This window comes from Schistocerca serialis, chromosome 3 (assembly GCF_023864345.2).
Source record: "Schistocerca serialis cubense isolate TAMUIC-IGC-003099 chromosome 3, iqSchSeri2.2, whole genome shotgun sequence".
Classification (NCBI taxonomy): Eukaryota; Metazoa; Arthropoda; class Insecta; order Orthoptera; family Acrididae; genus Schistocerca; species Schistocerca serialis.
This window is the reverse complement of record NC_064640.1, coordinates 393418872-393446210: the sequence shown is the minus strand read 5'-3', so window position 1 is coordinate 393446210 and position 27339 is coordinate 393418872. Positions and strand designations below refer to the sequence as shown.

Sequence of the window (27339 nt, the reverse complement as noted above, 5' to 3'; positions counted from 1 at the left end):
CTCTTTAGCAAACTGACAAAAATAACTTCACTCTTCTGCAAGGTGATTAATGCTCGACTGCTAATAACTTGGAAATAAAATAAAACCATAAAACTGAAACTAATAATATATTTTTGCCCTCTGTAATTAAGTGAATGTACTTTAATTCGCTTGATAGCTCCCGGCCACAGAAACCAGTTTTGTTTTCATTTGACATGGGAGCTGTTAAACGAAGAGGAAACAGCGAAATCACTTAACGCAAACATGGGTGACGTGGAGACTAACCCCCTCCCAACTACAACTCAAGGACAACCATGTGCATGCGCGAATCTGGCCAGCTAGGGCACGTCGAGAAAATTTTTCTCGTTAGTATTTGGCTGCTTGCCGCTACTGCCTGATATAGCTAATAGCCACACTTCAAGTAGCGGGAAAGCGGTGAGAATGGTACTGCTCATACACGAGGTCAACTGCGCATGCCACATGAGCCCCGCTGGCAAACTGGTTAAATGAATCCTAATGTAAATAGTTGTGACATCACGCTCATAGAAAGCAGTTTATTGCTACTAACTATTACATAGCCTTCGCCCTAAGGCCTTTGACATATTTTTGCTGTTTGCAGACACTTGTGCATGCATGGTGTTTTGTTGTTGTAAATGGCGCATTTCCCCCAGGTTTTTCCCGGATTTCCCGGTTGTCCCTGGTCATATACACCCTGGTGAATGTATTTCAATTCACTTGACAGCTCCCAGCCACAGAAATCCATTTTGTTTTCATTTGACTTGAGAACTGTAAATGAGGAGGAAACAGCAAGATCACTAAACATAAACATGGCTCAGATGGAGACTAGACCCCTCCCCACTACAACCTAGACTGCTCTGCGCATGAGCGAATCTGGCAGCATGGGCGCGCCAGAAAAATTTTTCTGGGTAGCATCTGGATGCTTTTAACTACTGCTGATACAGCTAACAGCCATACTTCAAGTAGCCGGAAGCAAGGAAAGGTATTGCCCCTATGCAACTCAACTGCACATGCACGTGAGCCTACTGGCAACAGCTCAGATGAACTTAATGTAAACAGTTCTGATGTCATGCTTATCAGCAGCAGTTTATTGTTTCGAAGTACTCCATAGTCTTCGTCTTAAGGCCTTTCACACATTTTGCTGTTTGTCAGTTCTTACTAGTCAAAATCACAAAAATTTAACTGAAGAATAAAAAAAATGTGAAATTCCAGGAATTCTAAAAAGTTCCCAGGTTTTTCCCGGTTTTCTCCCAGATGAAAAAATTTCCGGGTTGTTCTCGGATTTCCTGGTTGTCCTGGAGTGTACACATCCTGTGTAACCAATGTCGTGTTGTTAGCAAAGCCATTCCCATCAGTTGTCGGTTGCAATAGCCCATTAACACCAAATTACACTGCACTGTCGTAACAGATAGGTTCATTGTACATCCCACACTGACTTCTGCAGTTGTTTCACACAGTGTTGCTTGATTGTTCGCACTGATAACTCTACACATAGGCCACTTCTCTCGGCCATTAAATGAAAGCCGTCAGCCATTGCATTGTCCATAGTGGGAGGTAATGCATGAAATTTGATATTCTCAGCATTCGCTTGACACTGTGGATCTCAGAATATTGAATTCCCTAACAATTTCTGCAACAGAATGTCCCCCATTTGTGCCTCCGGCTACCATTCCACATTCAACATCTGTTAATTGCCATTGTGCAGCTGTAATCAGGCTGGAAATCTTTTCACATGAATCTCTTATGTACAAATGACAGCTCTGCCAGTGCACTGCCCTTTTTATATCTCGTGTACGCGACACTACCCACCATCTGGATATGTGCATATCGCTACCCTGTAATTTTTGTCACCCCAATGTACATTTTTACAATGTGTCTGGGTAACTAAAAAGAATCTCCCCCCCCCCCCCCCCCCCCCCCACACACCACACACACACACGGAATGAAGTACATATAAAATGCTTGTTATGAAAAAGCTTAATGAATTACTGTAATTTTTTAAGTCATATTTATGCATAGAAGGGCATTTCCCTCTGACAGGGCATATTTTCACAAAGTAAATGGTCATGTTCATCATATTGATCTTTCAAGAACTAAAGAATTTTTCTCATACTATTTTCTTTCTTCCGTGTTACATTTTTCATAATTGGGCATTTCATTTTGTTTCATGAGAAAGGGCAATATATCTACATCCTTCCCTACTGTATTTGAATTTACAATATGGACTTCCGTCTCACACAACAGTGAGTTTGTGTAGTCCATTCTTACTGTATGAAAAGACAGTGGCTTATGCCATTCTGGACCCTGTACTGCAAAAAGTGTTGCATTGTGCTATTCAATCTTGTTGAAGTCTGAAGTACGTTCAGTCTACTTCAGGAAAAATGCCTGAAATGAAGCAAAGTAGTCAAGTAAATTACAATAGTTCATGTCTTGATATGGTGAGAGAGTATTTAAGACAGATGGTAAAATACTATATTGGAAACCCGTGCAATGTAATAGTAACTGCACAGAAGTCATGTAACACTCAGGAGCATATTGCAACAGGAAACCACAAACATGTAGTACAATGGATTGTAAATGGAAAAAACACTACAAATAATCCCAGGGGAATCCCACGAATCTTGTTCATTCACTCTTTGGAGAACTTTGTGCAGCTTTTCTATGTGCCTGACATTCCCTCAAGTAATTGAACCATCCAAAATTTTGTGAATTCTTAGAAAAATACACGGGTGAATCTCTCCCTAATTATTTTGAAGCAAAAAAAGGACTATTTAACCCAAAGCTACAAAAAAAAACAGTGCAACAAAATTGACAAGTTACAAATAAAAAAATATGTTTTCTATCCTACTCCGTGCAGATAGAACACAGTTTACGATAACTAATACTGGTGACATAGAGGGCAGTGAATCAAAACAGGTGGTTCTGGAGGTACATGACAGCAAAGTTCACAAAACGAATGAATAACCAAAGACAACTGAGTTAACAAAGTGAATGAATTACCAAAGAAGTCTAGAGTGTAGGAAAGTTGTCTAATCGAATATAACAATCCTGGAAGCAATCCCATATCACAAATGTAAATCAGGCAAAGTTACAGCGCATAACGGAAACTTCAGAGATTAACGAGAGAGTGGCTAACAAACAATAGCCACGCAGTGGTATTTAGCAGTAAACACTCATCAGAGGGCAGCACCACTTCATGCGTTTGCCGTGGCTACAGTGTCTCACATGGGTGCAAGCTGCAGCTGTTATCTGTAGACCTAGTATCTCTGATGTGTCCTCCCTATCAATACTTGGTTAGGTGGGGAGTCCAAATCGCCACCGGATGGTAAAAAAATGACTCTAGGGGAAGATATATTGCAAATGTCACTGTGGAAACTTTGGAAGATGGTCCAGGAGAAAAGTTTCTAGTAACTATGAACATTTAGAAAAAGTAATTTTTTCTACCGTTAGTGAATTGTTCAACAATCTACACATGACATGTGGCCCAAAGACATTGAGCACGACAATGTGCTACTCTTCTTAACGGATGCTGTACCTTCTATGGTGAAAGCTGCCAATTCACTAAAAGCGTTATTCATATGCTGAAATGTTTCAGGTGACTTTGTTAGCTCAGTTGCAGAAGAGATTTGTAGTAAATTCAGTGATGTTGATAAATTTACTGAGTGTATGAGAAAGGTATTTTTGAAAGCCTCTTCCCGTGTTGCAGCATTTAAGTTGTCAGAACTACACATTTCCTTACCATCATCTCCCATTTTGACAGGATGAGGTCCTGGATTGATGCCTGCAACTATTACTGCCACAGCTTCAATGATGGGAAAGCATCATTGATTCATTCAATAGCAGTGAAGCTGCTTCAATTGGAATAGCCCAAGAATTAATATGTAATGCTGAAATTCCAGGTAAACTTTCATATATAAAATCAAATTTTGGATTTATTCCTGTTGCCACAACTGCTTTGGAGCATTCACAAATGCCACTAGTGAACCATACAGAACAAGTGAGTAAAAAAAAACTGAATAAAATAGAAGCTGTTTGTGTTAAAGTGGGAGAAGAAGTGTCAACGAAAATGGAAACTGTGTTAGAAACAAAGAAGGCTATCATACACTGAGTTCCATTTCAATGATTTTTTGGGTGAAAAATTCTCTTTTAATCAGGTTCAAATAATACTGTGCATTTTAAACATGACACTCTTGTATCAGCTGGAGTAAAAAGAAGTTTTTCGAAGTACAAGGATTTGTTGAGTGGCAATAGGAAATCTGTTTTACTTTAAAATTTACACAAGGTATTCACTGTATATGCCAACTCACAAGGGGACCCTCCATACTGTAAATCACGGATTTTGATGAGCTTTAAATATGTTGTAGAGGCACTTACCCTGAGTACCTGGCCATACGGTTTTTTAGCGACGGGCCTTGGTATTTGAGAAAATCTGTTTTGAAGTTCGTTGCGTGATTTCTATGTCCATAACATTACGTACATTTCGAGCAAATCAGCGTAGCGCAGCAGTAAAAAGGTTCACTGCTACCACGCTGGAGGTACTGTGTTCCATCCCGTCGCTAAAAAACCAGATAGCCAGGTACTCAGGGTAAGTACCTCTACAACATATTTGAAGCACATCAAAATCCGTGACTTACAGTATTGAGGGCCCCCTTTTCAGACCTGAAAGAGGGAAGTAAAAATGAGGGTGTAAAAAAAAAAAAAATATGGACATCACAAATTAACTATGTTCTAATCACGTTAATGGAGATCAGGAAAGAAATACTGTGGGGGTTAAGAACCACCAGAGACCAATCAGGGTGAGAGTGACGAGATGGACAAGCATCATGGGGGAAGAGGGTGATGGGCACAGACAGGAGGGAGGAGGAGACGTACAGAGAGCGGGGGGAGGAGGAAATGGACAGAGACAAAAGGGGGGGAGGAGGATACGGACAGAGACGGGGGGGGGGGGGGGGGGGAGGAGGAGGATACGGACAGAGACAGGGGGGGGAGGAGGAAGAGATGGACAGACAGGGGGGGGGAGGAGGAAGAGATGGATAGACAGGGGGGAGGAGGAGGAGACTGACAGAGATGGAGGGGGAGGAGGAGGAGACGGACAGAGATGGAGGGGGAGGAGGAGGAGGAGGAGAGGGACAGAGATGGTGGGGGGAGGAAGAGGAGATGGACAGAGATGGGGGGGGAGGAGGAGTAGGAGGAGACAGACAGAGACGGAGGGGGAGGAGGAGTAGGAGGAGAGGGACAGAGACGGGGGGGGGGGGGGGGGGAGGAAGAGCAGACGGACAGAGACATGGGGGGAAGGAGGAGACAGACAGGGAGGAGGGGGGAAGAGGAGATGGACAGACAGATGGGGGGAGGATACGGACAGGGAGTAGGGGGTAGGTGATGGACAGACAGATGGGGGGGGGGGGAGGATACAGACAAGCAGAAGGGGGGAGGAGGAGACGGAGGAGGAGGAGGAGGAGGAGGAGGAGGAGGGGTTGAGAGGAGGGAGAAGAAGAGGAGGATGAAATTGACAGAGTGGGAGGGGGAAGTGGAGGAAATTGACAGGGGGGGGGGAGTGGAGGAGGAGGAGGAGGAGGAGGAGGAGGAAACTGACAGAGAGGGGGAGGAGAAGTGGACGAGGAGGAAATTGATAGCGAGGGGGAGAAGCAGACTAGGAGGAAATTGACAGAGAGGGGGGGGGTGTGGGGGGGGGGGGAAGGAGGAGAAGGGCTAATAGAAGATTCAGACAAGTACATACCTGGGCAGTGCTGGGTACTCAGCTTGTAATGTTAATAAAAAGCATACAACATCAAATTCCACAGTTTCACTTGCTTCTCATGTGCATTTATTCTTAAATAGTTTATCATAAAGTGGCTTACTGCTTTATTTTATAACAGAATTTGAACCTTAGTTTAATAGCTATAGATCATACTTTTTCAAATGTTTGCTTGTGTCTGTGTATGTGCGGATGGATGTGTGTGTGTGTGTGTGTGTGTGTGTGTGTGTGTGTGTGTGTGTGTGTGTGTGTGTGGGCGCGCGCGCGCGCGTGCGAGTGTATACCTGTCCTTTTTTCCCCCTAAGGTAAGTCTTTCCGCTTCCGGGATTGGAATGACTCCTTACCCTCTCCCTTAAAACCCACATCCTTTCGTCTTTCCCTCTCCTTTCCTCTTTCCTGATGAAGCAACCGTTGGTTGCGAAAGCTTGAATTTTGTGTGTATGTTTGTGTGTCTATCGACCGGCCAGTACTTTCGTTCGGTAAGTCACACCATCTTTGTTTTCAGATATATTTGTATGTTATTGTGCATACTTTTGCAAATTTTTGCTCATACGATATTTCTGTTCATATAGTGGTGATTTTCAGGCCATAAAAATTCTATTCTCTAAGAATAATTATAAACGTAGTTCTCACATGACACTCACTGGAATGTAATAATTTCAGTGAACATTATCCACAGTTTACACAAACGCTACACAAAACACAAGATGTTTCAAACAGGGAATGGTATCACAAAAGAAATAAAACAGTACATACTTAAAAAATACCCTAATTGCCCTCATAGCAGTCTCCTCAGTCAAAATACGATTTTAACGACAGCTATGAAGTTGCTGCGTTAGACACACACACACACACACACACACACACACACACACACACAAAAGAAAAAGCCAGCTAATTCTGTAATTTCAGAGTATAATATGAACTGAGTATGAAAGTACCTTCCAAAAAAGTTGGCCTCCTTAATATCTGTTGTCGTATTACAATGCCCACAAAATCTTGTTTCATAGTCATACGCATTCTCTCTCCAGAACTTCTCTAATGGAGATATATTGTCAGTTGATGGTATAGATGGGCCTGATGAATCATCGTCTGATGAGCCACTATCTGAAATAATTAATGTAATTTCATTGTTCATTAAAGTTGGAAACATCATGCAGTAGTACATGCATATTTGTGAACTGCAATTGTTAATGTGTCCATAAGGAGTAATGGAAGACTCTTACAATGATTATCAGAGTTTAAATTTATCCACAACAGGCCACAGCAGTCAATTTTTAGTTGTACACGACACTTTTGTCATCACAAAAAAAGAGCAAATGATGAAGGAAAGGCACTGTAGCAAAATTTCTTCCTAAATTAACTTAGTATTACTCATGTAAATGAATAGTTGAACACTGCATAGTTCACAAATAAAAGAACTGTCAATTCTTAACTTACAAATCATTAGTCCTGCAGGGCAGCAAAGATACAATTTGTAATAAAGACACATTTTTATGATACAAAGAGTTATTCCTGGAAAATTCTTGTCTCTGTTTACACATACAGTTCTGACACATTTCAAGTTTAATTTAGTTACAACACTCTGCCACAATTCATTATAAAATGATACAGTGTTTAAGGCAGGCTGTTAGTATGACTTCATTATTTGTAATTAGTTTTGATTATGTCAATCACTGCAGAAATGTGTTTTTCATTGGCTGGTGGGTAGCTGATATGAACCAGTGCCCAGAAGCACACAGCTTGCCTTTATATATCTGTTTTTCTGGAAGTAGCTTGTAGCTGACGGCCAAATTGAGGTATGTGAAGATTATAAGACTGCAAAACATGAAAGTCACAGACTGAGATGACACTGATGTGATACACCTAAGCAAAAAAAATTATTGCTGGGAACTCCACCAGATGTACATCACGAGTATCAGCCCGATGAAGTTTTACAATACAGTAAAACACAAGAGAAAAGACACAAAGTACGAAAGTTATTAATTTTTGAAATATTTTGGCTCTATGGAAATAAAAACAAAGGTAATGGCCACACCACTAAAGGTGTATCTCACACCAGATAGAAATTTTACACGTAGATAAGCAAGGCATAAAATCACACCAGCTAAATTGAAGTACTCTGTCAGGAAACCTACAGCTCCAAATTTTATCAAAGACCTGAATGGCACATTTTTATCCTCTCAGCTCCACCTCGATAAGTACTATCCTTGAAGTATTTGAGGACACTTGCCATTTATTTTCAAAGATAACTGCTGCAACTATATTTATTTATTAAAGCACTGAAACAGGAAAAGGGTCACAGAATCTAATGGAAACATATCTTTCCAAGCCATGAAGATCGACACGATTGCAAAATTGTGTTTTATGTAACTTATTAAGCCCTAAGACATGTAACAGCACCTATCGACAAGTTATAAAATTACACTAACAGTTCTCTTTCCATTCTTCCTGATAGTTTTTGTGCTGCTACTCAGCATAACATACAACTTTGTCCATTTACAATAAGATAACATGAGGAGGAGGAGGAGGAAATTAGTGTTTAACGTCCCGTTGACAACGAGGTCATTAGAGATGGAGCGCAAGCTCGGGTGAGGGAAGGATGGGGAAGGAAATCGGCCGTGCCCTTTCAAAGGAACCATCCCGGCATTTGCCTGAAGCGATTTAGGGAAATCACGGAAAACCTAAATCAGGATGGCCGGAGACGGGATTGAACCGTCGTCCTCCCGAATGCGAGTCCAGTGTGCTAACCACTGCGCCACCTCGCTCGGTAATAAGATAACATGACAATATGAGACACTACATAAGTTAGGACATTGGCTTTTTATGTAAAACAGCTTCAGTTGTTCCTGAGAGGAACAATGCACAGACTTTCTGCCATTGTTAGAATGCTGGTGAAATATGAGTTATCTATGGAGATCTTTAGAGATCTACTGTGGAACAATGCTCCAGTGTGTGTCACTGCTGCAAATTTAAATCAATGGAGGCTTCTGAATGGAAAAGGAACAGTAATGTGCTTCAATTTGTTCAGTTTATATGAGAATGTTCTAAAATTGGTCTAAATAAATTTTAAGAGTGATGCAAATCATCTGACAATATATTTATAGAATCATCTTCTACTGAATGTTCTTGAGTAACATGTTAGTGACCTGCATATTGCTCATTTTTGAATCTTAGAGACAAAATTTGCTTACATTTGTACAATTTTTGTGTCAATAAGCCATCATTTTTCTCCACATGCACTCCATTAATGAAGAAGATCATCATCTGACACTATTCATACAATAAGAACAACACACTTCCCTACATTCCCCCAGGATTGCATCGGTTGTGCATTACAACAAGCATCTTGTGGTATTTGATACTGGTTGCTATGCTGTTTCTTATGGATCTCATCACTAAACTGTAATATACAGAAAAAAAACTTGTAAACAGGCATATTTATGGGAAATATATATTAATCTTGCAAGATGACATGTTGACAACATATGACATTATGTTGAAATGAATTCACTAAATTCTCTGAAGCAATAGAAATAACTTATTCATTTAAAAAAATCATAAGCAATGATTACGACAATAAGGGGACTGTACTTCTGTACTTCATTGAACGGAAAACTCACAACATGAAAGCAGCAGAAACAAAGGTCACGAAGTATGGCAGCAAAAATGTACCTGCTCTACAGACGAAAAGCATATTCTCGTAATGCAACACAATATGCAGAGGTGTCTGATAAACAGAGGGCAGTTAACTTTAACAGTTAAAGGTGAGACAGCACAAACTGTTAAAGGACTGTGTGTAAATGTTTTAGAAAGTGAAAACAGATGATTGTGACAATGTACATAGTTTAGCAGTGTATATGTTTGTAAAACAAAGAAACAAATTTCGTATCTTATTATAATAAAAAGAAAACAGTGTGCTGTCGACTGAGAAACACCAGTAGTGCCACTGCAGTCTCAAAGAAAAAGAACAAACTGTCAGGAAAAAGTCAACAGCAATTAGATATTCCCACCTGAATGTATGGAATCAATTTACAACAATAAAACTTTAAACTGTCAGCTTTATTTTAGTTCATGTGATAATGGCAGCTTCTTCAAATACCTGCTTGTACAGCACAAGGCACAGTGTGATAGCTTGCAAGACAAGAAAGTGGACCAGGCCCGCATCGAATTCATGCATCGGATTAATGACTGTGGGCTTGTATTCTGGTCACATGGGCAGTTTCTATGGTTGTTTGGACAAACGCAGGCTGGTCCCCAAATTCTACCTCACGATAGGCAAACAGTTAAAATATGATAAAATACAGACCAAAGTTTACACGCTTCACAGGCAGATGGTGTACACAACAGCTTAGATTACTACAGGGATTCCAATCTGAGTTCACGAAGCATCTCCGTAATACTTGGGTGCTGATCAAACCTACTGACAACAATTTAGCTACACACCTTTGGACTGCTTTAGTGTCTTCCTTTAATCTGAACTGGTGGAGATCCCACACTCTCTTGCTGTACTCAAGATGGTTTGCACTAGTGTTCTATACACTGTCTCCTTTATAGATGAGCCACAATTTCCTAAAATTTTCCCAGAAAAATCAAAGTTTACCATTCACCTTTATCAAAGTTTATCATTCACCTTCCATATTACCATCCTCCTACATGCTTGTCCCATTTCATATTGCTCTGCAACATTGTGCACAAGTATTTAATTGACATGACTGTGCCAAGCAGCACACTACTAATGCTGTATTCCAGCATTATGGAATTACCGTTCCTACTTATCTGTAATAACCTGCATTTTTCTACATTTAGAGCAAGCTGCCATTCATGTGGGTGTGATTACAGCAAAGGCATTCAGCCATGAACTTAAATAAAAAAAAATAAAAATTTGCCAAATCCTCAAAACGTGGACCATACAATAAACGGGATAAATGTTAGGGACAAAACAAAGAAAATGGTAGCTTCTTTGAGCTCTGGTTTGCTCATTGGTGTAAATATTTGGCAAGCTTAAAAACTGTACATAAACAGAAGTGTACATTTATCATTTTAACATGGTCTCTGAGGCTAAAAGCAGCCAATCGCTGTATATCAATAAATTTTAATTCTCGACAAAAATTATTTAAAAACAGTCTTGATCACTTGGCTGCGATGAAGAATGTTTCTAAATAATTTTATGACAATAAAGATTGCTGTTCTCCAACAATGTTATATAAAATTATTTTTGCAAAAAGTTTACATTCACGCTGGAACAACACTTTTAACCTTTAGCAAGTCCATATTGATAGTAAACCTACCATATAGTAATTTATTTCACCGCATTAAGTTTAATTTAACTGACTGTTCAGGAAATGTCCACAGAAATTAGTAAGCCAGGTGATCTAGCCCCACTGTTAGTAATTCCAGAATTAAAATTGAAACACTCTGCCTTGTGATAAACACACTGATCTTCTGAGCAAATGCAAGCAGTGTGGTAAGCCCTGTTTTGACTCACTGACAGACACTAGTGAAGATGCTCACTGGGAATGAAAACTGATACTGCCACTACAGAAGTAACACAAGTAAAGACTAGAGATTAAACATTATGGTCCCATCAACAAACAGGTTATCAGAGATTGAATATGTAACACACTTAGTTGCCCTGAAGGCACACAGTTAGCATCACAAGGAGAAAACAAGAGTAAGTGCAAGTTTTCTATGGGCAATGTCAATTTGAATAAAATTCTATTGGACATTAGGCCACATTATTTTGAAACTAAAACCACTATTAAACAGTCCCAAGATCAAGATGGGAAACTATTGTATATTGAGATAATACAGCAAAAACTGATCAGCTTGATGATGAATAATATTCAAAAAGTAAAGAAATAAATGAATAGTCAGGTCAGTACCAGCTTACACCACCTATAACAGAAGACTGAGAAATAAATCTATATGAAATTTCTCCATGAAACAGATGCAAAATGAAATGCCACATTGTGAAGTGGATAACAGCCACCACAAAACTATAATGGCATGAGCAGATACATGTACAAGATGCAACAAAGAATGTTAAAACTCTTCGGCATGCCAATAAAGGGAATACATCAAAATTTGAGATTCCTGTTGCAATTGAAACAGACGTGGTGTCAGTTCACTGGATACCTTTTCATGCACACAAAAATGACAGAACCTATTATGCTATTTCATTTGATGTATTAATGATGCTGAAGAAATGAAGTAATGTAAAATATTTGATTATCACCAGCTTAGAAAATAAAGATTATTTATAATTTCACTTCTCTTCATTCATTCACAAAATTTACCGGAATATATTCTTAATGATCATATATTTAAATTCAATTAGTTTTGAAGTTGCTAAAGTCCATAATTGGGATGCTACAATACACAAACATTCTTTATCAAGATCACTGTTTTTTATTTATTTACTTATTTATTTATCAATTTAGTGATAACATGTGAGCCAAAGCTCTTTCCTCATGGAGAAAATCAGCACACAGTTTCCAGAATGCTCATTAGAAAATTTGTACATAATCAAAGGAAAAATTGTGGTTGAGTAAACAAATAAAAAATACATTACAGAAAAAAGGTCTCAGCTACTGCGAGCAACTCCTGTAAAGTACCCAATGAGTGTGCCACAAACAAACCTTTTAACATGGATTTGGCTACTTTATGTTTATCACTACTTTTTTTTCAGTTCTACTGGAAGCCCACTGAAAATGAAAGCTGCTCAACAATGCAAACCTTCCTGTATGGCACCTAAGGAAGTTTTATCAAAGTGCACCTAAGGAAGTTTTATCAAAGTGCATATAATTTTTCTGTATTAGTGTTCACTGAACGGATATTGCAGTATATTCTTCAAGTCAATATTGTCAACTACAAATCCCAAGATGGAATGTGCGTGCAGGGTTGGCACAGTTTGATTCTCAGACACCTGAAACCTACAAGAAATTTACAAATTGACACTGCAGATCAATCCGACTGCCCTTTTCTCGACTAAGAATGTTCTTGGTGAGCGCACAGTGTTGCCCCAAAATATAACACCATTACAGAAAATAACAGTTAAAGTAATCAAAGTAAACAAGCTTTTGTATTTCAGTGTGAGACACAGAACAGATCCCTCTTATAGTGAAGACAGAAACATTCTGTTTCTGCACACGACCTCGAGCATGATACCTTTGAAAAAGCCTTCTGTCTAACCTCAGTCCTAGGAATTCAAAATGCTCAACTTCGCTGAATGGTCACCTTGGAACAATAAAATTTCACTTCTACAATGACTCCATGACAGAAACTTTTGACTACTTTTTGTTGCAGTTAAACATTAATGGCCAAAAATTTTATTTGTGGCAGTCTTTTTGTTGAGCCTATCTACGACTCAGCATCTCCGCTATATGGTGAGTAGCAACTTTCCTTCTCATAGTATTGTTACATTTCATCCTGGATTTTCCATTGTTTGATTTTGACCAAAAACACATGATTGGATGAAATATAACTTTGTATAGACACGCGTGCGCGCACGCACGCACGCACGCACGCACGCACGCACGCACGCACACACACACACACACAAAAATCAGCTTGCAATTCTCTGTGACAGGTAGAATGACCACCAGAATGCATTATTTTTGTTCTGTTTAGCATTGTTACCAGACGAGGTAAGGTATCAGAGGGCAGTGTCAAATGTTGAGTGGTCAATATGATGAACACAGAGAAGCTGCCTACTTGTATGAGACATCAATATAAGAAACTGACCGAGTTTGAAAGTGGTCTCACTGTGGGTCTCCACTTGGCCAACTGATCAAATCATGCAACATACAGATTTGTGAAGCATTCAGATGTGACAGTGACCCGATGTTGAGTAGCATGTGAACATGAGGGCAGACATACTTGTCTTTCTGGCCTATCAAGTCTGACCACCACAAGGGAGGATCACCTTACTGTGCATCCCTTCACATCCACACCTGCCATCCAAGAACAAATAAATGTGTGTTATCCAAGGTGTGGCTATTGCTCATGATTGTGACTGAGCCTACCTGCTTTTTGTCACTCAGGCATGTGGTGACATGACCAACAGCCCACCGTGGCTGCTGCTGTTTCACAAAGCATGGCCTCAGCTGCATTTTGCAGCCACTGCAGGCAGTCAGCAATGGGATGGAGAGAAGCATCGCCAAATTGGGTTTTACTTTCAACTACTCAGATATTTTACTACAAGAAGAAGAGGATGACTCAGTAATGTTATTTTTGTTCCTCAACAACAGAAAGTAGAAGAAGATTAATAATAGTTTTGCAGTACATGACATTGATGGCTGTTACAACATTTTGACTAACAGGCCCCTTCCAAACGACAACAAAATTCAGACCGTATTTTAGATTAAATGTCAGTCAGTTACCACACGTTTTACAACTTACAGAAAGTGATATATAGCAGAAAAAATATGTAATTGGTTGAAGAATCCCATTAGTGCAGCTGAAAAACACATAGGGACACTAATTTCCTTCTCAGTTCCACAAATTTTTTGCTAAAATTATTTGTCGCACTTGTACTAGTGTAACAACTCTTTAACATTTTTACACATCATGGAACATTAAGTAATTCCTCAATTCTTATTAAGAGCAAATGTTTTGTGATGGTAACTAAAACCTTCCCAGAACATGGTCCCATATTTCTCCTTTAAGGTGAAGATGGTGAAACGTTTGGAAGCTTGCTATATATTGACACTCTTGCATATTATTTAGGTATTAAATTTTACACAGCACTGAATCACTGCAATAAAAGTCCTTAGTCATTCTCCCACCACTGACAGGTTCACAGCAATAAAGAGTGAAAGAGTATGACATAAATAGTATTCATTAAAATCCCCCAGCTGTTTTTAGGAAACTTGCAAAATGTAGTAAAAAATTATCCAGACACAGTAGAAATAAATGTACAAGGGGCAGCCAATAAGTAATGCAACACCTTTTTTTCTGAAAGCAGGTTGCTTTCATTCAGAATTCCAATACACCATATTATTCACCACTCTTCTGACCGTGAAACCATAGTTTCAAACATAACCTCTATTCAATGCAACAGCATTATGCCACCTTACTGGTTAACATTGGAGCCAACATCTTGCTTTATCAATAATCTCCTCATCATCCACGTACTGCTTCTTGTGGAATGCTTCCTTCACTGGGCCAAACAGATGCAAGTCACAAGGTGTGAGGTCCAGGTTGTAGCAGGCAGCAGTAACCGGCCGCGACACAAGCAGCAACATGGAAGTAACCGATTTTAAGACTTTTATGAGTTACTAACCAGGAGTGAATTTTATAAAATCATCTGTGTGCATTAATAGTTTAGTTTTTTGTATTTCTGTGTGTTTATGTAATATCTAATAGCCACAGTTCTTGCATTTTCGTTTGCGCCGGAAAGTAAATCAATTTTGTGACATATTACAAGTCCCTAATCAGGGGCAAATTATTTAGTTTCACCTGAGTGCTTAGGTAGTTATCTTTTTAAATCTCTGCATGTTAATCTAATTTAATAGACACAGTTCCTGCGTTTTCATCAGGGTCTACAGTAGAGTTGTGCAGCACATGCCGATAGTGCGTTTATCTGCATAATTTAGTTTTCCACGGTCTTTAGGATGGACAGGGACTGCAACTGTTGTGTACGGATGCGAGCTGAGTTGGTGACACTTCACTCTCAGCTTCAGGCTGTGATGGCTTCGTTAACACAGCTTGAGGCTGCAGTGGATAGGCACCATTGTTATGGGCCAGCCGTGGGGACCTAACGGACATGCAGCACGGCCAAGTCCTCTGATTGTTCCTCACCGGTGGACAGCCAGTTACTGCTTGCACTGAGGTTGATCTCTCATCTGTGGTAAAGTGGGAGGTCGCCCCGTGGTGTAGCAGGTGGTGAAAGACTTCCCAGGCGGACGCACGTAACACCTCCCCGGTTTGTTGGACAAACAGGTTCCAGGCGATGTCTGGCTGATGCTGAGCCAGTCGCCTGCCCCGTTTCAGAGGAAACCTCTCAGGCTCCAAGATCCGGGCAATCACAGGGGGTGGGTGGAATTATGGATAATTGGGAGCTCCAATGTGAGGCATGTTATGGGGCTCCTTAGGAACATGGCTGCCAAGAAGGGAAAGAAAACCAATGTAAACTCCGTGTGCATACCGGCTGGAGTCATTCCAGATGTGGAACGGGTCCTCCCGAATGCCATGAAGAGCACAGGGTGCAGCCAACTGCAGGTAGTTGCTCACATCGGTACCAATGATGTGTGTCACATTGGATCAGAAGAAATTCTCTCTGATTTCGAGCAGCTAACAGAAGTGGTAAAGGCTGCCAGTCTTGCTCTCAAGATGAAAGCAGAGCTGACCTTTTGCAGCATAGTCGACAGGACCAATTGTGGGCCTCTGGTACAGAGCTGAGTGGAGTGTCTGAATCAGAGGTTCAGACGGTTCTGCACCCATGTAGGCTGCAGATTCCTCGACTTGCGCCAAAAAGTGATTGGTTTCCCGGTTCCTCTGAATAAATCAGCTGTCCACTATACTCAGCAGGCAGCTACACAGGTAGCAGGGACTGTGTGGCGTGGATTGGGCAGTTTTTTAGGTTAGAGGGTATCGGGAAAACACAAGAAGGGCTTCAGTCACAAGGAGTGCAGGCCGAACACAGGAAGAACACAGGAAGAACACAGATACAGGAACCATTGGTTTACAGTTGTAAATTGTCGTAGCTGTGTTGGGAAAGTACCAGAGCTCCAAGCACTAATAGAAAGCACTGATGCTCAAATTGTTATAGGCACTGAAAGCTGGCTGAAGCCAGAGATAAGCTCAGCTGAAATTTTTGCGAAGAACTTAATGGTGTTCCAAAAGGATAGGTTAAACACGGTTGGCGGTGGCATGACTGTTAATGTTAATGTTAATGTTAATTGAAGTAGATAGTTCCTGTGAGTTAGTATGGGCAGAGGTCATTGTTGGCAACCAGAATAAACTAATAATTGGATCCTTTTACTGACCTTCCAATTCAGATGGCTGAAAGGTTCAAAGAAAATTTGAGTTTGATTTCAAACATGTACCCGACTCATATGATTATAGGTGGTGGTGACTAATTTACCCTTGATATGATGACGAAAATACATGTTTAATTCCAGAGGTACACATAAAACATCATCCAAAACTGTGCTAAACACATTCTTTGAAAATTATTTCGAGCAGTTAGTTCATGAGCCCACGTGAATAGTAAACTATTGTGAAAACACACTTGACCTCTTAGCAACAAATTATCCTGAGTTAATATGACCATCAAAATGGATACAGGCATCAGTGAACACAGGGTTGTCGTAGTGCGATTGAATATTGAGTATTGTAACCCCCCCAATCCTACAAAAATAAACGAAAAATATACCCATTCAAGAAAGCAGATAAAAATTCACTTGACACCTTCCTGAGAGACAATCTCCACTCATTCCAAATTAATAATATAAGTGTAGACCAGATGTGGCTTCAATTCCAAGAAATAGTATCGGCAGCAATTGAGAGATTTATATCAAATAAATTAACAAACAACAGAGCTGATCCTCCTCGGTACACAAAACGGGTTAGAACACTGTTGCAGAAACAATGAAACATACGTGCCAAATTTAAACAGACGCAAAATCCCCAAGATTGACGATCCTTTACAGAAGCTTGAAATTTAGCACGGACTTCAAAGCGAGATGCTTATAACAGTTTCCACAATGAAACTTTGTCTAGAAACCTGGCAGAAAATCCCAAGAGATTCTGGTTGTATGTGAAGTATATTAGCAGCAAGAAACAATCAATGCCTTCTCTGCGAGAAAGCAATGGAGATACTATCGAAGACAGTGCTGCCAAAGCAGAGTTCCTAAACATAGCCTTCCAAAACGCCTTCACAAAAGAAGACGAAGTAAATATTCCAGAATTCGAATCAAGAACAGCTGCCAACATGAGTAACATAGAAGTAAATATCCACGTAGTAGTGAACCAACTTAAATCACTTCATAAAAGCAAGTCTTCTGGTCTAGACTGTATACCAATTAGTTCCTTTCAGAGTATGCCGATGCATTAGCTCCATACTTGACAATCTTATACAACCATCCTCTCGAGGAAAGATCCGTACCCAAAGACTGGAAAGTTGCACAGATCACACCAATCTTCAAGGAAGGTAGTAGGAGCAATCCACTTAATTACAGGCCCATATCATTAACGTTGATATGCAGCAGGATTCTGGACCATGTACTGTGTTCGAACATTATGAATCACCTCAAAGAAAACGTTCTATTAAAACACAGTCAACATGGGTTTAGAAAACATCGTTCTTGTGAAACACAACTAGTTTATATGAAGTGTTGAGTGCTATTGACGAGGGATTTCAGATCGATTCCGTATTTCTGGATTTCAAAAAGGCTTTTGACACTGTACTACACAAGCAGCTTATAGTGAAATTGCGTGCTTATGGAATATCGTCTCAGTTATGTTACTGGATTTGTGATTTCCTGTCAGAGAGGTCACAGTTCGTAGTAATTGACAAAGTCAACGAGTAAAACAGAAGAGATTTCTGGCATTCCCCAAGCTAGTGTTATAGGCCCTTTGCTGCTCCTTATCTATATAAATGATTTGGGAAACAATCTGAGGAGCCGTCTAAGGTTGTTTGCAGATCATGCTGTCATTTATTGACTAATAAAGTCATCAGAAGATCAAAACAAATTGCAAAACGATTTAGAAAAAATATCTGAATAGTGCGAAAATTGGTAGTTGAACCTAAATAACGAAAAGTGTCAGGTCATCCACATGAGTGCTAAAAGGAATCAATTAAACTTCAGTTACACAATAATGATGATGTGATGATGATGATGATGATGATGATGATGATGATTTGTGGTTTGTGGGGCACTCAACTGCATGGTTATCAGCGCCCATACAAATTCCCAAGCTTTGCACAGTCCAAACTCACCACTTTCATGAATGATGATGAAATGATGAGGACAACACAAACACCCAGTCATCTCGAGGTATGTTACACAATAAATCAGTCATATATAAAGGCCATAAATTCAACTGAACACCTATGTATTACAATTACAACCAACTTAAATTGGTAGAAACACACTGAAAATGTTGTGGGGAAGGCTAACCAAAGACTGTGTTTCATTGGCAGGACACTTAGAAAATGTAACAGATCTATTAAGGAGACTGCCTACACTACACTTGTCCGTCCTCTTTTAGTATACTGCTGCGGATTGTGGGATCCTTACCAGATAGGACTGATGGAGTACATCAAAAAAGTTCAAAGAAGGGCAGAACGTTTTGTATTATTGTGAAATATGGGAGAGAGTGTCACTGAAATGACACAGGATTTGGGCTGGACATCATTAAAAGAAAGGCATTTTTCATTGCGACGGAATCTTCTCATGAAATTCCAATCACAAACTTTCTCCTCCAAATGCAAAAATATTTTGTTGACACCCACCTACATATGAAGAAATCATCACCAGGATAAAATAAGGGAAATCAGAGCTTGTAGGGAAAGATATATGTGTTTGTTCTTTCCACACGCTATATGAGATTGGAATAATAGCGAATTGTGAAGGTGGATTCAATGAACCCTGTGCCAGGCACTTAAATGTGATTTGCAGAGTATCCACATAGAAGTAGATATGGATGAGGAAGAACAGTGCAATGAAGACTTTGTGTGAGGCCTTGAGTTGTCACTAAGAAGGAGAAGTTTGTTTGCATTTTGGTGGTTATGAACACACGAAAGTCATTTCTTCAATTTCCTGAGGCTACCACAATACCCTTCAGAGTTCATTGCTGCACCACGAGGGAGGACACCAAACAGAATACCCCTTCAGAGTCCTAGAAGGCTGTCATGACTTTACTGGCTGATAGTGTGGCTCTCAACATTTTCTTCAGAGGGGAGGCAGTGTAGCACCACTCCACAGTTTGCTGTTTTGTCTCTAGTTCGAAGTGTGAACCCATGTTTCATCACCTGTGATGATGTTCAACAAAAAATTGTCATGATCAGCCTCGTAATGTGCAAGCAATTTTGAACAGTCTTCTGTTAGGCGGCAAGGAACCCAGAGTGCAGACACCTTCAAGTATACCAACTGGTGGACGAGTGTGTCAGCACTTCTAACACAGAGATCCAGCTGAACAGCAAAGTGTTTGATTGTGATTCATTGATCACCTCGAATGTGTGTGTCTGCACGTTCCAACACTGCAGGAGTCACAGCTGCGTACGGTCAGCTGGCATGCAATAGAGTGGACAGGTTTACACAAACATGTTGTGATGACAACGGATGTCTCATCCAACAACTCACCGTGCTTTTGTTCGCTGTCAGGTCTCTGCTGAGATTCTGCAAGTGCTTATGAATATCTGTGAGGCTCTGGTTTGCCTCCAAAAGAAACTCAATTACAGCTCTCTGTTTGGAAAGCACCTAACGCCATTTTGAAGACTATATATAGAGCCATCACCTATTCAAACTTCACGAAACTATAGGGGGCTGAAGGAAGAATACTCCATGATGTATGACGACAAATTCTTCATTTTTTCAACCAAAATTGGCCGAGAAAGAAAAGTATGTTGCATTACTTATTGAATGCTCTTCGTACATCATCTTCCTTCCCAGCTGCCTCTAGGTACTTTATTTTGAATTCTGCCTATGCTTTCTCCCTTTCCGTCTATCTTTTTTTCAGCAGAAGATACATCTTGCCCTCAGTACTCATTTCTTCCTCTTACATAAATTTGTGCTGCTGGCATTAGGAACTTCGCTTATCTGCGTGGAAGTTGTATGTTCATCTGATACATTTGATGGAACTTGCATGTCTTTCATCTCATGCTCTTCCAGATAAAATGATATGGATTCAGTCTCCGCATTGTCTCTGAAATCAGTCACAATGTCTGAAACAATACTGTCCATCTATTCTTCCAACAGAAACAGTCAAATATTGGAGACAGATCTGCAACAAAATATTTACTGTTGCACGGCATAGCCCTGCTTTTACAGTCCCAGAATTAACATTTTCCCACCGTTTACAACATTTTTTATCACTCCTGTCAAATTTCCTATGTCCACACTGGTAATCTGCACCAAATTTATAATTTTCTCACAATTCACACTTTATGAAAAAATGTTTGTGGAGAAAAAAAATGATGTAAAATGACACCGGCATAACACTGACCATCAAGTAGTGTTTACAAAGATTACATGGTTAAGTTTCTTGAAACCACAGCATTCTACTTAGTGGATCTGAACTGGGAGACATATAAAACTTCGCGTGGTGCCTGATGGGAGTAACTAAGTTCATTCGAATAAAGATATCATGACCAATCAGAACCATTTCCAAACTGTCTCTACTGCACATGTGCTGTTTTATGATTGTTGTGATCATCACGACACCTTTGTTAAACCATATTTAGCGTGTTTCGTCGTTTGGCCACTTGTAGCACTAGTTAATATCTTCACTCATTTTGCATTGCTCAAATGTTTTTTGGTTTAAACACAGTGCCAATTACATATATTTTCAGCTGAGCAAAACATGTCTGAGAATTTATCCTCATTTCCAAGTGCAGGATTTACATGTGTATTTTTTGTGATGTACACAAACAAACAGTGTAAGTGATAAGTTGTCAGTTTCTGTTACATTAGCAGTTTTTATTAGACAATAAATCTTTGTGTGGTTCAGCATGGGTCAATACCCAGTACCTCAAAACCATTTGCACTACTGATTTGTAAATGTAATCATTTCATATACACCATATGCACTGTTGCAACAATAAATCACGAGTGAATTTTAAACCTCTAAAAAGGGTGCGCTAATATTTCCCCTAGCAGTGCATTTAAAAATTCACGTCATTTTTGAGTTAACGATTGTTGTTCCTAGTTGATTAAAATAAGCTCACACCTTCATACCTCTTACAGGTGCCCTGTGACAAAAAAATTCCTGGTTAGACAACATTTATAAACAGCTGATCATAGAAATGACATTAACAAAAATATGTCCATGATCCCAACAACCTTACCACCAATATTTCCTGCAGAAAGAAATGGAAATGACGGTAATAAACATCTCTTTGTGTAAATTAAATAATGCGGAATTTCAAATGTTCCTGGAAAAATTTCTGAACAAAAAGGTCCTGATGAATTAACAATCAAGAAAAACTACCATGCCAAAGTTCAAGAAGAGCAAGTTTAAAAATCTATTTATTGAAATTAATTTGTGTGCCAACTACCCCCCCTCCCCCTCCCCGCCCATTTTGAACGTTCTAAAAACTGATCAATTGTTTAATACTTTTAAACGCATCACAAAAAACATAAAATAGAAACATAAAATTATATATGGCCTGTAGTGCCATGGAGTTTTATTTGGTTTAGTTTATGATCAAGAAACACAATTTTTTATAAACGTTTTTAAGTTTCTCCTCCCAGAAGTGAGACCCTGATCTATGCCTCAATCTGTACTTATTTTCAATAAAATAATGCTGAAGTAATACAAAGAAAAGAGAGAGAGAATATCGGTGACTCAAACATGTGGTTATTTGTAGGTGAAACAATAGTCATGAAGGAGATTAACTGCCAACATCGTCGTGGGAAAACTGACGGAATCTGAACCAGGAACATACAACTTAAATGTCTCGAGGCTACTGTAAGAAACAAACATTGAGTGAGTGCTAGGGTAGTTCATGATGCATTACGTGTTCCGTGGCCTGATCAAGAAAACGAGGGAAAAAATCTTGCTGATACTTATAGATGCAGCAGCATACATGCTTAATGTTGCTATAGCTTTGTAGTTATTTCATCCTAAGGCAGTTCACATGACTTGTTTAGTAAATGTCTTTTCTGGTTGGCAGAGGAAATTTGAGTGAATTTTCCAGAAGCAAATGCCATGATTTCCTCTGTGAAAAGTGTGTTTGTGAAGGCACCATCAAGAACAAAATTATTTACTGATATGAAGCAAGATAGTCATTTACCCTCAGAGCCAATCCTCACGAGACGGAGAACATGAATTAAGACAGCTCTAGATTACAGTGATCATTTAGAAAATGTGAAAAAGGTGCTAGACGTGATGGACAAAGCTGAAGCAGCAAATACCCTTGCTGCATGTAGCGCTTGCAATGGGACGAGTCTCCAGAGTAAATTAGTGTTTAAGATCTATTTAAGTGAACTCCCAGCCACAACCACACGTCTGGAAGAAAAAAGGATGCCTCTTATCTTCTGCCTTGCAGGTATACAGAAAGCTGTTGCCAGACACATACCAGGAGAAATAGGAAAGAGTCTTCACAATACAACTGAGAAAACTGAAGCAAAAATCCACATTTAATGTTTCTTCAGGATGTGAATAAAGTGCTACAAAGAGAACCCTAAAAATACAACTTAAGGTTTTTTTTGTATGTGACATAGCATCTTTCTCATACTGTTCTGTGACTTCGGGTGAAGAGAACTATATTTCTCTTCATAAAAAAATAAATAAATAAATAAATAAATAATTTAAGCAACAGAAAGAAATCATTTCTTTGAGAAAACTGAGAAATACACTGACGGAAAAAGATCTTAGAGTAAGGAAATTTCAGGAATATATTTGGCTAGGCAACATATTTAAGTGATTAACATTTGAAGACCACAGGTTAATGTTAGTGCAACGTAAGCCTTTGCAAAATAGAATGTGAACTGCTCATACATTAATAACTGTTGTAACCACCAGAAGGTTGAATGCAAGTACGCAAACATGCATGCACTGTGTTGTACATGTGCCAGATGTCAGTTGTTGGGCTGTAGTTCCATGCCTGTTGCACATGGTCAGTCATTACAGGGATGGTTAAAGCTGTTTGTGGCTGATGCTGGAGTTGTCATCCGATGATGTCCCATATGTGCTCAAATGGAGACAGATCAGATCTGGTGATCGAGTAGGCCAAGGCAACATGTTGACACACTGCTGAGTTACAACAGAGTACGTGGGCAAGCATTATCCTGTAGGAAAACACCCCCTGTAATACTTTTCACAAATGGCAGCTCAACAAGTTGAATCACCAGAATGATGCACTATTTTGCAGTCAGGGTGTGTGGGATAATCACAACAGTGCTCCTGCTGTCATACAAAATCACACTCGCGACCCCAGCTCCAGATGTAAGTCCAATGTGTCTAGCAAGCAGGCATATTGGTTGCAAGCTCTCAACGGGTCTCCTCCTAATCAACACACAACCATCACTGGCATCAAGGCAGAACCAACTTTCGTAAGTAAACACAAAAGACCTCCACCCTGCCCTCCAATGAGCTCTTGCTTGACACCACTGAAGTCGCAAACAGCAGTGGTTTTGAGTCGGGGGGGAATGCATGCTACAGGGCATCTGTCTCTGAGCTATGCTTGAAATAACTGTTTTGTAACAGTTCGTAGTGTCACTGTGGTGCCAACTGCTGCTCAAATTGCACCTGCAGATGCAGTATGATGCACCAGAGCCACACGATGAATACCATTCTCATGACCACTGCTGCCAGCAACATTTACAGTGGCTACATTCCTACCAAGTCTTTCTGCAATATCACAGAAGGAACATCACTCTTTCACGGACCTATTACATGATCTCGTTCAAACTCAGTGAGGTGTTGATAATGGCATCTTTGTCACCTCAAAGGCATTCTTGAGTAACATCAACTCACCACACCCAATCTAATAGTAACTAATGCTCACAATCATTATGGAGTGTATTTAAAGCAAACCGGATTTGCATCTCCATAGTGGCGTTACTAGCATCACTCATGCAACTGGCATGGAATTTGAATAGACATCATATTTCAGATGTAGAAACATGACTAACAACTTTTGTTTGTATAGCAAAAGACTCCTTCTTGGAGTTGCAAACTTTTTCCCCATCAGCATATTTAAGTATTTATTGCAATAAGCACGTGCACCCCCCCCCCCCCCCCCCCACACACACACACACACACACACACACACACACACACACACAGAGAGAGAGAGAGAGAGAGAGGGGGGGGGGGGGGGAAGTTAATATTAATTTTGTTGATGGCTCAGTTTAAAAATAAATTTACAATTTGATTACTTCATCAAAGTTAAAACATTATGAGAAAGTTGAAATAATATATTTTATTTTTTAAGCATATGTCAAAGTTTTTAGAGCATATTTACCAGATTTTTACTGCATTGATGCATGCATATATAAACACTTTAAGGCGCATATAAATCCTACCTCTCGTAATAATGCACAATGTATGGAATGTTGCACAACATTACATATTACTTACCAGTGACATTTTCTCCACTGGCTACCAGTCAGTCATGGGGCATGTATAGAGTACATACTTTTAGTGACTCTTGCTGGCTGCATTTCTCTCATTTTCTTTTAACTTTTACACTGCATGTTTTTTACTTTTTACAATATACCATTGCATTTTAGCTCAATACTTTCTGACTTTAAATTTCCTTTCTTACCATTTGGAGGCAATTACATTTTGTGTGAGCTTTGTGTTGTCACAACATCACAATTTCTCACTAGGTTTTGAACGCTGTCTTTGCGCATTACTGATACGTGGTTTGACTCCATTTACACAGCCGTTCCAATGTACAAACTACATGTATGTTGAAATTGTGACTGATCTTTCATTGGGGACATTGAGTGCTCATATGCAATATATTTTTTCAGAAGTGTAGCCTACAATTACCAACTCATATGAATAGATGATACATGGGACATCAGTGCTGACAGTTCCTTTTTCCATTTTGTTGTATGTTACTGTATGCCTCTTTTTCTTTGCTCCCAATTGGTGGGTGGATTGTGTAGGCATAGCTAGTCTGCTAACATCTTTGTTCAGATTCAGCAAGCTGCAGTTCTGTTGTTTCTAATTACCAACTGCATTGCATAGTAGTACTGTTAATTTTTGTAACATATTCAGCATTATATTTTCAATAGTCTCCTTCCTCATTACAATTTGTTTCTTCTGTAGTTCATATGTATAGGTGGTATGTGTGACAATAGTGGTGATTATGCACAAAGAAAATAATTTTTTCCATTTCGTGGCACGTATTTGTGAACCATTTTGTGTGCCGATTTGGTAGGCAGTTAGTATGAGCACAGAGCATTGAGAAAGTAGTAATTTCTGTTGTGCTCTATTAGCAAGCTGCAGACCTTTTGTTAATGAACAGTTACAGTGCACATTGGTACTGTACACTTTTTGTTGGCTAGTGAAAACCATACTTTTAATACACCCTCCTTCCTCTTTACTTTTCATTGAACTGTGGGTTATGAACAGATGAAAGACAAATAATGCTGTTTATTTCTGATGACATTCATTCATTTTGTTTCATTTCATTGCCTGTAACTGAGCAGGTTATAGGCTCCTGTTTAGGGGACAGATTGCTTGAGCTGTGATGTATGTGCTTGAAGAGTGTTTTTTGTTCTGTTTCATTAAAGAGCTGCAGATTTTTTATTTTAATGACTAACAGTATTGTGCAATGATACTGTTTTGTAACATTTTAATTTTAGTTAACATTTTCATATAATACGTACACACAAGCATCTATGCTTTGGTATTTATTTGCACCAAATTCCACAGGAAAGAGAGTGTGTAACTAATTATAAAAAATATTTTTATTGAACTTAGGTGAACTGACATGTAGCAGTTACATACAACATGCCAGAATACACACCTGTCACTCGTTGCTGCCCAACAGTATAACCTGTTTCCTCAGAGTGCCAACATATACATTGCAATGGGTGTTCATTGTAATCAAAATGGTAAACTTATGACAAAGGTTATATGTATAATTATTGTGACTGTACCATCTCTACATGTAATGACACAATGTGTCTCATATACTTCATCCACTCAGGTCTGGTAACGTTGTCATATTTGCTTAAAATAATTTCTGAATCTGTATTTGAGTAGTTTGGAAATATTTGTAGGTCATGCTATCATCTTTATGCTTATTTTAGGTCTGATGATGTTCATCCTTGACTAACATCAATAACCTGATTGATAAACATTTGCTGTCTATGACTGGATTTACAATAAAAGAAAAAAAGTTTTGAATTGTATGCTTCCTCCATAGATTTTGTAATTTTTGGAGGAATCGATTTTTAATGTAATGAATGTTACAACTCTTAATCGCTGTTTACATTCATAAGAGAATCCAGGGAAACAGGAAGGTATGAAACTCCAGATGACACCGGCTCTGAAGTAGTTGCTCACCCCTGGCTCATCAGTCATATTTGAGGTAGTTGATTGGCAACTAGAATATAACATTCATTTCAGTAAAATGTATTCTTCTCAGTATCGCAATTTTCACAAATGTTAGCATTCAAGGCTATACAATAAGGACACGAATTCTTTCCCAAGTTGCCCTGCTTGTACAAAGATTGAATATACAAGTGTCTTACAGCAACAGGATGTGTTGCATGGATGCATATGACAGGTATCTAACATGATCCGTTCCTAAAAGGAACTGCAAGGTATGCACTTGTTAGCAAGAAAGGGATGGGGTGGACAGTGGTATCGAACAGGAAGAAACTGATTGCTAAATGATATTATGTTAGTAAGTATTACGTCTGCATCTCCTAATTATATGGAAAATGCTATAT

The 27339-nt window shown here is 39.3% G+C and overlaps 1 protein-coding gene across 3 annotated transcripts in view; it reads right to left on the bottom strand.

Annotated features, from left to right (window-relative positions):
• The window catches only part of LOC126470246 (WD and tetratricopeptide repeats protein 1-like), a 198250-nt gene that overhangs the window by 41065 nt on the left and 129846 nt on the right, over window positions 1-27339 (bottom strand). For all 3 annotated transcript variants that reach the window (XM_050097958.1, XM_050097956.1, XM_050097957.1), the window contains exon 13: window positions 6694-6859. In XM_050097958.1, the coding sequence (XP_049953915.1) occupies window positions 6694-6859 (166 nt within the window). The remainder of the gene's footprint in view (window positions 1-6693; window positions 6860-27339) is intronic.